This window comes from Eleutherodactylus coqui, chromosome 4, assembly GCF_035609145.1.
Source record: "Eleutherodactylus coqui strain aEleCoq1 chromosome 4, aEleCoq1.hap1, whole genome shotgun sequence".
NCBI lineage: Eukaryota > Metazoa > Chordata > Amphibia > Anura > Eleutherodactylidae > Eleutherodactylus > Eleutherodactylus coqui.
Window position 1 is genome coordinate 243029896 of NC_089840.1, and position 11768 is coordinate 243041663.

The following is an 11768-nucleotide window of genomic DNA, read 5'->3' on the forward strand; positions in this document are numbered from 1 at the left end:
TATTTTCATTTTTCTCATTTTCAGATGTGCATGGCTCATTTCCTCTAAATTTCCATATTGATGAAGATTTCTTTCCTGCATTCGGTCTTCTTGTTTTCTCTATTCTGCCCAGTGGAGACACAATTGCAATGGCTACAGATTACAATGTCTCACCATGTGTAAATATAAAGGTAAGAAGCTTAAAACAGAACACCTGCTTAGGAAGCATTCACATTGTGCTTTTTCAACACACTCTGTGACTCCGCTTGACGGGCTTCGTGACAGTTGCAGAAAACATCGCTGTGACAGAATCCCCGAACAGAAATAAACAGAGCACTGCGGAATATCTTGGCCCTATATAAAGATTCTTATTAAGCCATTCACTTGTATTGTAAAAAGAACACCTCTTGGTGTCTGTTTTAGAAGGTTTCTGCTTGTTTCCATTTTATTTGGAGTAAAGAATAACGTAGTCAACTACGTTATCCTACAGTCCACATAAAACGGAAACAAAGGGAGACCTTGTAAAACAGACGCTAAAGAGGTTTCCATTTTACAATACAAGTCAATGATTCCTTTTTGTTTCCATTCAGGAATTTCGTCACAGTGCTGTTTTCTGCAGCTGTCACAGAACCCCAGGAGCTGATACACACAATGTGTTAAAGCATGGGGGAAGTGTTTACAGTGGTGCCCCTGCCATGAGGTGACCTCAGCCCACAGTCCTTATGCAGTATTCTACAGCAGTGTTTCTCAAATCCTGTCCTCAGAGACCCCCATCAGGTCATGTTTTCAGGATATCCTATAATTAGAGATGAGCGAACACCAAAATGTTCGGGTGTTCGTTATTCGTAACGAACTTCCCGTGATGCTCGAGGGTTCGTATCGAACAACGAACCCCATTGAAGTCAATGGGCGACCAGAACATTTTTGTATTTCGCCGATGCTCGCTAAGGTTTTCATGTGTGAAAATCTGGGCAATTCAGGAAAGTGATGGGAATGACACAGTGACGGATAGGGCAGGCGAGGGGCTACATGTTGGGCTGCATCCTAAGTTCACAGGTCCCACTATTAAGCCACAATAGCGGCAAGAGTGGGCCCCCCCCCCTCCCAACAACTTTTACTTCTGAAAAGCGCTCATTAGCATGGCATACCTTTGCTAAGCACCACACTACCTCCAACAAAGCACAATCACTGCCTGCATGACACTCCACTGCCACTTCTCCTGAGTTACATGCTGCCCAACCGCACCCCCTCCCCCCCACAGCGCACACCAAACTGTCCCTGCGCAGCCTTCAGCTGCCCTCATGCCACACCACCCTCATGTCTATTTATAAGTGCGTCTGCCACGACGAGGGACCGCAGGCACACACTGCACAGGGTTGGCACGGCTAGGTAGCGACCCTCTTTAATAGGGGCGGGGCGATAGCCCACAATGCTGTACAGAAGCAATGAGAAATACAATCCTGTGCCACCGCCATCAGGAGCTGCACACGTGGGCATAGCAATGGGGAACCTATGTGCCACACACTATTCATTCTGTCAAGGTGTCTGCATGCCCCAGTCAGACTGGTTATATGCACCTTAACAGTAACCGCGTTGGTGGTAATGTGGTGGTGACTGCGGACCTAGTACCACGGTTGTATTTTGTTGGTTTTCGGAATGTGGCCAGGATTAAGTGGGCCGTGGCGGGGGGATGGTGGGGGGGCTCTCTTGTAGTGTCGGTAAAGGTGAAATTCTTGGACTGCCGCCAGACGAACCAATGCAAAGGCATTTGCCAACAATGTTTTCCCTGTTGGAGGAGGAGGGGGATGTTTTTGAGGCACTACGTGTCCTCTCCACGTGTCCGTGGTTATATGCACCTTAACAGTAACCGCGTTGGTGGTAATGTGGTGGTGACTGCGGACCTAGTACCACGGTTGTATTTTGTTGGTTTTCGGAATGTGGCCAGGATTAAGTGGGCCGTGGCGGGGGGATGGTGGGGGGGCTCTCTTGTAGTGTCGGTAAAGGTGAAATTCTTGGACTGCCGCCAGACGAACCAATGCAAAGGCATTTGCCAACAATGTTTTCCCTGTTGGAGGAGGAGGGGGATGTTTTTGAGGCACTACGTGTCCTCTCCACGTGTCCGTTCCATGTAAGCAATAGTAGCACTCAAGACAGGCCCCAGTAACAATTCTGAAGCAGCAGTATAGCGGGAGCGCAGTCTTCGTTCCATGTAAGCAATAGTAGCACTCAAGACAGGCCCCAGTAACAATTCTGAAGCAGCAGTATAGCGGGAGCGCAGTCTTCGTTCCATGTAAGCAATAGTAGCACTCAAGACAGGCCCCAGTAACAATTCTGAAGCAGCAGTATAGCGGGAGCGCAGTCTTCGTTCCATGTAAGCAATAGTAGCACTCAAGACAGGCCCCAGTAACAATTCTGAAGCAGCAGTATAGCGGGAGTGCAGTCTTCGTTCCATGTAAGCAATAGTAGCACTCAAGACAGGCCCCAGTAACAATTCTGAAGCAGCAGTATAGCGGGAGCGCAGTCTTCGTTCCATTTCAGTAGCCTTAGTATAGCCAAGGCACAAGTGACATTTATGTAGCTAAACTGTAGGCCAACCCCACACACCTTTCTGTACCATGAGTGCAGGCGAAGAACATAGAAATTACTATGATTACACTGTAGGTGAGGGCCCCAAAAAATTGGTGTACCAACAGTACTAATGTACCTCAGTAAAAATTGGCCATGCCCAACCAAGATGGCAGGTGAATCGCTTTGGTTAATGTGGCTTAAGTGGTAACTAGGCCTGGAGGCAGCCCAGTGTAACGAAAAATTGGTTCAAGTTAAAGTTCCAACGCTTTTAAGCTAATTGAAACTTATAAAAATTGTTCTGAAAAATTATTTGAGTGAGCCTTGTGGCCCTAAGAAAAATTGCCCGTTCAGCGTGATTACGTGAGGTTTCAGGAGGAGGAGCAGGAGGAGGAGGAGGAGGAATATTAGACACAGATTGATGAAGCACAAATGTCCCCGTTTTGGATGGTGAGAGAGAACGTAGCTTCCATCCGCGGGTGCAGCCTACGTATTGCTTACGTATCGCTGCTGTCCGCTGGTGGAGAACAGAAGTCTGGCGAAATCCAGCCTTTGTTCATCTTGATGAGTGTTAGCCTGTCGGCACTGTCGGTTGACAAGCGGCTACGCTTATCGGTGATGATTCCCCCAGCCGCACTAAACACCCTCTCCGACAACACGCTAGCCGCAGGACAAGCAAGCACCTCAAGGGCATACAGGGCTAGTTCAGGCCACGTGTCCAGCTTCGACACCCAGTAGTTGTAGGGGGCAGAGGCGTCACCAAGGATGGTCGTGCGATCCGCTACGTACTCCCTCACCATCCTTTTGCAGTGCTCCCGCCGACTCAGCCGTGACTGGGGAGCGGTGACACAGTCTTGGTGGGGAGCCATAAAGCTGGCCAGGCCCTTAAAGACTGTTGCACTGCCTGGGATGTACATGCTGCTCGATCTACGCACATCCCCTGCAACATGGCCCTCGGAACTGCGCCTTCTGCCACTAGCGCTGTCGGCTGGGAATTTTACCATCAGCTTGTCCGCAAGGGTCCTGTGGTATAGCAACACTCTCGAACCCCTTTCCTCTTCGGGAATCAGAGTGGGCAGGTTCTCCTTATACCGTGGATCGAGCAGTGTGTACACCCAGTAATCCGTAGTGGCCAGAATGCGTGCAACGCGAGGGTCACGAGAAAGGCATCCTAACATGAAGTCAGCCATGTGTGCCAGGGTACCTGTACGCAACACATGGCTGTCTTCACTAGGAAGATCACTTTCAGGATCCTCCTCCTCCTCCTCCTCCTCAGGCCATACACGCTGAAAGGATGACAGGCAATCAGCCGGTGTACCGTCAGCAGCGGGCCAAGCTGTCTCTTCCCCCTCCTCCTCATCCTCCTCATGCTCCTCCTCCTCCTCCTGTACGCGCTGAGAAATAGACAGGAGGGTGCCCTGACTATCCAGCGGCATACTGTCTTCCCCCGCCCCCGTTTCCGAGCGCAAAGCAGCTGCCTTTATGGTTTGCAGGGAATTTCTCAAGATGCATAGCAGAGGAATGGTGACGCTAATGATTGTAGCATCGCCGCTCACCACCTGGGTAGACTCCTCAAAATTACCAAGGACATGGCAGATGTCTGCCAACCAGGCCCACTCTTCTGAAAGGAATTGAGGAGGCTGACTCCCACTGCGCCGCCCATGTTGGAGTTGGTATTCGACTATAGCTCTACGCTGTTCATAGAGCCTGGCCAACATGTGGAGCGTAGAGTTCCACCGTGTGGGCACGTCGCACAGCAGTCGGTGCACTGGCAGCTTAAAGTGATGTTGCAGGGTGCGCAGGGTGGCAGCGTCCGTGTGGGACTTGCGGAAATGTGCGCAGAGCCGGCGCGCCTTTACGAGCAGGTCTGACAAGCGTGGGTAGCTTTTCAGAAACCGCTGAACCACCAAATTAAAGACGTGGGCCAGGCATGGCACGTGCGTGAGGCTGCCGAGCTGCAGAGCCGCCACCAGGTTACGGCCGTTGTCACACACGACCATGCCCGGTTGGAGGCTCAGCGGCGCAAGCCAGCGGTCGGTCTGCTGTGTCAGACCCTGCAGCAGTTCGTGGGCCGTGTGCCTCTTATCGCCTAAGCTGAGTAGTTTCAGCACGGCCTGCTGACGCTTGCCCACCGCTGTGCTGCCACACCGCGCGACACCGACTGCTGGCGACATGCTGCTGCTAACACATCTTGATTGTGAGACAGAGGAGGAGGAGGAGGAGGAGGGTGCTTTAGTGGAGGAAGCATACACCTCCGCAGATACCACCACCGAGCTGGGGCCCGCAATTCTGGGGGTGGGTAGGACGTGAGCGGTCCCAGGCTCTGACTCTGTCCCAGCCTCCACTAAATTCACCCAATGTGCCGTCAGGGAGATGTAGTGGCCCTGCCCGCCTGTGCTTGTCCACGTGTCCGTAGTTAAGTGGACCGTGGCAGTAACCGCGTTGGTGAGGGCGCGCACAATGTTGCGGGAGACGTGGTCGTGCAGGGCTGGGACGGCACATCGGGAAAAGTAGTGGCGACTGGGAACTGAGTAGCGCGGGGCCGCCGCCTCCATGATACTTTTGAAGGACTCCGTTTCCACAACCCTATACGGCAGCATCTCAAGGCTGATGAATTTTGCGATGCGGACGGTTAACGTTTGAGCGTGCGGGTGCGTGGCGGCGTACTTGCGCTTGCGCTCGAACACTTGCGCAAGCGACGGCTGAACGGTGCGCTGAACTACACTGCTGGATGGGGCCGAGGACAGCGGAGATGAGGGTGTGGGTGCAGGCCATGAGGCGGTAGTGCCTGTGTCCTGAGAGGGGGGTTGCATCTCAGTGGCAGGTTGGGGCACAGGGGGAGAGGCAGGGGTGCAAACCGGAGGCGGTGAACGGCCTTTGTCCCACCTTGCGGGGTGCTTGGCCATCATATGTCTGCGCATGCTGGTGGTGGTGAGGCTGTTGGTGTTGGCTCCCCGGCTGAGCTTTGCGCGACAAAGGTTGCACACCACTGTTCGTCGGTCGTCAGGCGTCTCTGTGAAAAACTGCCAGACCTTAGAGCACCTCGGCCTCCGCAGGGTGGCATGGCGCGAGGGGGCGCTTTGGGAAACACTTGGTGGATTATTCGGTCTGGCCCTGCCTCTACCCCTGGCCACTGCACTGCCTCTTGCAACCTGCCCTGCTGATGCCCTTGACTCCCCCTCTGAAGACCTGTCCTCCTGAGTAAGCGTTGCACACCAGGTGGGGTCAGTCACCTCATCGTCCTGCTGCTCTTCCTCCGAATCCTCTGTGCGCTGCTCCCTGGGACTTACTGCCCTTACTACTACCTCACTGCAAGACAACTGTGTCTGATCGTCATCGTCCTCCTCACCCACAGAAAGTTGTTGAGACAGTTGGCGGAAGTCCCCAGCCTCTTCCCCCGGACCCCGGGAACTTTCGAATGGTTGGGCATCAGTGACGATAAACTCCTCTGGTGGGAGAGGAACCGCTGCTGCCCAATCTAAGCAGGGGCCCGAGAACAGTTCCTGGGAGTGTTCCCGCTCCTGAGCAGGTGTCATTGTAGTGGAGTGAGGAGGCTGGGAGGAAGGAGGAGCAGCAGACAGAGGATTCGGATTGGCAGCAGTGGACGGCGCAGAACTGCGGGTAGACGATAGGTTGCTCGAAGCACTTTCTGCCATCCAGGACAGGACCTGCTCACACTGCTCATTTTCTAATAACCGTCTCCCGCGTGGACCCATTAATTGGGCGATGAATGTGGGGACGCCAGAAACGTGCCTCTCTCCTAATCGCGCAGCAGACAGCTGCGACACACCTGGATCAGGAGCTTGGCCTGTGCCCACACCCTCACTTGGCCCTCCGCGTCCTCGGCCACGTCCACGTCCACGTCCTCTAGGCTTACCCCTACCCCTCAGCATGCTGTATTACCAGTGATTAGATTTCCCAGGCAGGAAATAAATTGGCGCAAGACTGCAGGCCAAATATAATTTTTGCCCTTTTTGGAAAACGAAAGGCCCCACTGCCTCTAGTGAATGAATTATCTAAGTTTAATAACTGTGCTGTGTCCCTGCTTATGTGTCACAGAACGTGAGGGTAGCAGAGTTATTAACTGTGGCAGAGCAGGTATTTTTTTTTCCCAATTAAGGAAAGCAAATGGCGAAGCCAGCAGTAAAGCGTAGCTGGGTGCGTATGATTTAGCAATGTTTTTCACGCAGCTCACACGTCTCCACAGGCGTAAGGACGGACACAGGCTGGACAAATAGATTTCTTTTCAGTTTTTTCCCACCAACAGGCAGCACTGCGTATATTCAATGAACCTGAGAAGTTTAATAACTGTGCTGTGTCCCTGCTTATGTGTCACAGAACGTGAGGGTAGCAGAGTTATTAACTGTGGCAGAGCAGGTATTTTTTTTTCCCAATTAAGGAAAGCAAATGGCGAAGCCAGCAGTAAAGCGTAGCTGGGTGCGTATGATTTAGCAATGTTTTTCACGCAGCTCACACGTCTCCACAGGCGTAAGGACGGACACAGGCTGGACAAATAGATTTCTTTTCAGTTTTTTCCCACCAACAGGCAGCACTGCGTATATTCAATGAACCTGCGAAGTTTAATAACTGTGCTGTGTCCCTGCTTATGTGTCACAGAACGTGAGGGTAGCAGAGTTATTAACTGTGGCAGAGCAGGTATTTTTTTTCCCAATTAAGGAAAGCAAATGGCGAAGCCAGCAGTAAAGCGTAGCTGGGTGCGTATGATTTAGCAATGTTTTTCACGCAGCTCACACGTCTCCACCGCCCGTAAGGACGGACAGAGGCTGGACAAATAGATTTCTTTTCAGTTTTTTCCCACCAACAGGCAGCACTGCGTATATTCTATGAACCTGCGAAGTTTAATAACTGCGCTGTGTCCCTGCTTATGTGTCACAGAACGTGAGGGTAGCAGAGTTATTATAACTCTTGGAGAGCAGGTATTTTTTTTCCCAATTAAGGAAAGCAAATGGCGAACCCAGCAGTAAAGCGTAGCTGGCTGCGTATGATTTAGCAATGTTTTTCACGCAGCTCACACGTCTCCACAGGCGTAAGGACGGACACAGGCTGGACAAATAGATTTCTTTTCAGTTTTTTCCCACCAACAGGCAGCACTGCGTATATTCAATGAACCTGCGAAGTTTAATAACTGCGCTGTGTCCCTGCTTATGTGTCACAGAACGTGAGGGTAGCAGAGTTATTATAACTCTTGGAGAGCAGGTATTTTTTTTCCCAATTAAGGAAAGCAAATGGCGAAGCCAGCAGTAAAGCGTAGCTGGGTGCGTATGATTTAGCAATGTTTTTCACGCAGCTCACACGTCTCCACCGCCCGTAAGGACGGACACAGGCTGGACAAATAGATTTCTTTTCAGTTTTTTCCCACCAACAGGCAGCACTGCGTATATTCTATGAATAATAACTGTGTTGTGGCCCTGCCTATACAATTCTTTCCCTGCAGTATCAATGGAGGGTGGAATGCTCTGCAGAGGCGATTTTGAGAAGCCCAAAAAAAATGCAGCACAGCCAACAGCAGCCTGGACAGTACTGCACACGGATAAATATGGCCCTAGAAAGGACCGTTGAGGTTCTTGAAGGCTACACTCACTCCTAACACTCTCCCTGCCTATGCAGCACTTCTGTCCCTAATGCCAGGTGCAACGGTCTGCAGAGGCGATTTTGAGAAAAAAAAAATCCCACTGCTAACAGCAGCCAACACACAGCTATCAGTGGCCCTAATAAGGACCTTTGGGGGGTCTTGAAGCCTACACTAACTACCAATTCTTTCCCTACAGCAGCTCCGGTATAAACAGCACTGTCCCTCATCTAACTCACACCGCATCTGAGGCGAGCCGCGGGAGGGGCCGACTTTTATATTAGGCGAACACCTGATCTCGCCAGCCACTCACAGCAGGGGGGTGGTATAGGGCTTAAACGTTGCAGGGGGAAGTTGTAATGCCTTCCCTGTCTTTCAATTGGCCAGAAAAGCGCGCTAACGTCTCAGGGAAGGAAGTGAAAGTAACCAGAACACCGCATGGTGTTCGTCACGAATAACGAACATCCCGAACACCCTAATATTCGCACGAATATCAAGCTCGGACGAACGCGTTCGCTCATCTCTACCTATAATAAGAACACCTGTGTCAATGTCTGAGGCACTGACAATAATTACATCACCTGTGCAATACTGAGGAAATCCTGAAAACATGATCTGTTGGGGGGCCCTGAGGAGTGTAGTTGAGAAACACTGTTCTACAGGACCACAGTGGGCCGGCACTAGGGTTACCACCCAGCCAGTGTTTATTTTTTTCCTGACCATATTAATGGCCGGTTAAAAATAATTGCCAACTGTAAGCCGGCCGGGCAGCAATCCCACAGCATTTCACTCACTTGGTTTAAGACTCCGGTTGGGCGTCCGCTGCTGCTGTACTCAGTCTGTGACCCCCTACCCCCGGTGTCTGCACTCCTTCCTGCAGATGTCGTCTTGTATGCAGCACAGACGTCAGAGAAGAGGTCAGGTATCACTGTTTGATTACAGCAGCGGTGGTCACCTGAGCAGAGCTATGGACTGAGTGAGTGCAATGCTTGTCGGATTGCTGCCTCGCTGTGGGGCACTATTACTGCTGGGGCCACTGTGAGGGCCACTATTAATATTAAAGCCCCTATGGGGGTCAGTATTACTATTGGCGCTACTATGAGGGTCACTATTACTAGTGGGGCTAGTATGTGGGTGACTATTACTACTGCAACCACTAACGGGGTCACTATTACTTTTGCAGCCACTCAGTGGGAGACTTAGTGTTGAGGCTACTACTAGGGACACTACTACTCTCACTTTAGACAAGTCTCAATGGTTTGAATATATGTTGGGCATGTTGTGTACTGTTGCGTTCAATACCTATGAAATGAATGGAAATCTCCATAAGACTTGTTAAAGAAAATAAGAAAGCTTTTTGGTCTGGGTCCCTTTGTATTGAGCCTCCAAGAAACCACCATATAACATCTGCTCTAGTTAGGGTTTTTATATTACTCTTACAATGTTATTTTTTCTGGCTATGGCCCTGGTGAATACTATTGTGGCATATCGCTAACTGGGATTAGGGGGTGTTCTCAACTGAGACTCCCCTATAAAGTAAATTGATCACCTTTTCTTCCATTTTCTTAAGTATATTCCCGGGAGCGCTGGGTACTATTCACCTATTTTAATTCTTGTAAAATGAGTGTGATTGTTTTCTCAGGGCAGGTCATCAATTGACCGATCTATGGGGTCCACCGCCTGAATTCTGCCCATCAGCTGATTCAAGGCGCTATGCATTCTAAATCCACAGCATGTCCATTTTTTGTGCTGTGTATTGTAACTATGGAAATACAAGAGTTAAAATTGAGGAGATGCATGACAAAAAGTGCTACAAAATCTGCAACATTTAGGTGCAGATGTTCCCACTGTGGAATTCATGCGTTTTTGCTGTGGGTTTTCTGCTGCAGAACACCTGCAGAGAATACACTGTATAAACCACTTAGATGCTGTGGTCGCCATTAACCACGGTATCTTAGTGAATAAATGTAAGTCTTGTAGTTTTCTCCAATCTCAACTGTTAGACCTGGTGTTTGGCTGTAAGTTGACAGCTAAGCTCCAGCCACTGCTGGCACAGAAGCCAGTCTTAGAATAGGCCACCATACAAAATGTAGCCTTTTTCAGCGATTACCGCAGCGTTTTCAGCACTTCCAGTGTTTTCAATGAAGCCTCTCGGTCGCGGCGCTTTCCAGCACCACAATTTTCGAGCGGAGTCTGTTCTATTTTTCTGCGTTTAGCGCACCTCATCAGTGCTAACAAAAGTAAATTTGCTGAACTCCTGTGTGAGGGAGGTCTAAGGGGGGATTATGTTCCCAGGTAAACCCATGTAACTGCTACTATTCAAACCAGATAGAAGATAAGTATTTGCATCTCAATATAAAAGTAAGATACTCAAACAGTCTTCAACTCCCATGATCTGTTTATATTCATGACTGCATCGGTTAAAAGAGGGCATCCGCTACGTCTAGAAGAAAGCAGGTACATCACCAACAGAGAAGGGGGTTCTTTACTGTAAGAGCAGTGAGACTGTGGAACTCTCTGCCTGAGAATGGGGTGATGGCAAATTCCATAGAGGCGTTTAAGAGGGGAGTAGATGCCTTCCTAGAGCGCTATTATATTACGGGATATAGACATTAGGTGACCTGCGGGGTTGTTGATCTCAAATATTGATCCAGGGATTACTCTGGCTGCCATTATGGAGTCAGGAAGGTTGCCTTCCTCTGGACCAACAAGGAAGGGATTTAAACAGGCTGAACTAGATGGACATTGTCTTCATTCAGCCTAACATACTATGTTACTATGTAAGTGTAAAATATGTAATAAAGCCCCTCTTAATTTTCATTCTTTACTTTCTTTGGAATAAAATAATATAACATCTCAACCATTTATACAAATAGATGAAACTCAGCTTTTCTAAGGAAGAAGTCCGGCCTGGGGAGACTGTGGACCTGGAAGTTACAGCAGATCCTGGATCCTTGTGCTCTGTGCGCTCTGTAGATAAAGGATACTTGCTTAAAAATCCTCATGAGGACCATTATATGCTAACGGATATGGTGAGGCTCAAATTAATTCTTATATTACAGTTTTTCTATGAACTTGTTTTCTTCCTAGCAAGTTATTAATTACCCATCAGGAATACTCTAAGGCCAAATGCACACAGTTGAGCTGGATTCTGACTGCGAGATCTTGCAGCGGAATCAGACCCTGTGCCCCGGCAGTAACCCCCGTGTACCTGTGCAATGTCTCTTCTTTGCGCTGCGGATGTGCCGGCTGGCGCACCGCCGCACATGTGCAGTGCAGAGAATGATGCTCCGGCAATGACATGGATCTGCGGCGATTTCAAAATTGACATATCGGAAATCTCAGCGGGACAGACAGCTTCTATTGACTGCAATGTCAATACAATTTCGAAGCAGAATTTGTCACCGAAAAATTCTGAACATACTTAGTCTTACTGATGTTGCATTGCTATTTCAATGAATATGTCATAAATTTTGGTTCTGGTCTTGCTTGCAGTCTGAAAATTTGAGGGACTACATTAGTGCCTATCAAGAACCACACTTAATATGGGACCCTAATTTGGATCAGTGTCCTGAGAATACAACACGTTTTGGTCACTTTGACTTCAACTTTGATGCTTACAAGTTGTTTCTGG

The 11768-nt window shown here is 49.6% G+C and overlaps 1 protein-coding gene across 1 annotated transcript in view; it reads left to right on the forward strand.

The window, feature by feature from the left end:
- LOC136626159 (alpha-2-macroglobulin-like) overlaps window positions 1-11768 on the forward strand; it is a 149690-nt gene that overhangs the window by 69495 nt on the left and 68427 nt on the right. Inside the window, exons 14-16 of the mRNA XM_066600966.1 lie at window positions 25-170; window positions 11011-11166; window positions 11630-11767. Of these exons, the coding sequence (XP_066457063.1) occupies window positions 25-170; window positions 11011-11166; window positions 11630-11767 (440 nt within the window). The remainder of the gene's footprint in view (window positions 1-24; window positions 171-11010; window positions 11167-11629; window position 11768) is intronic.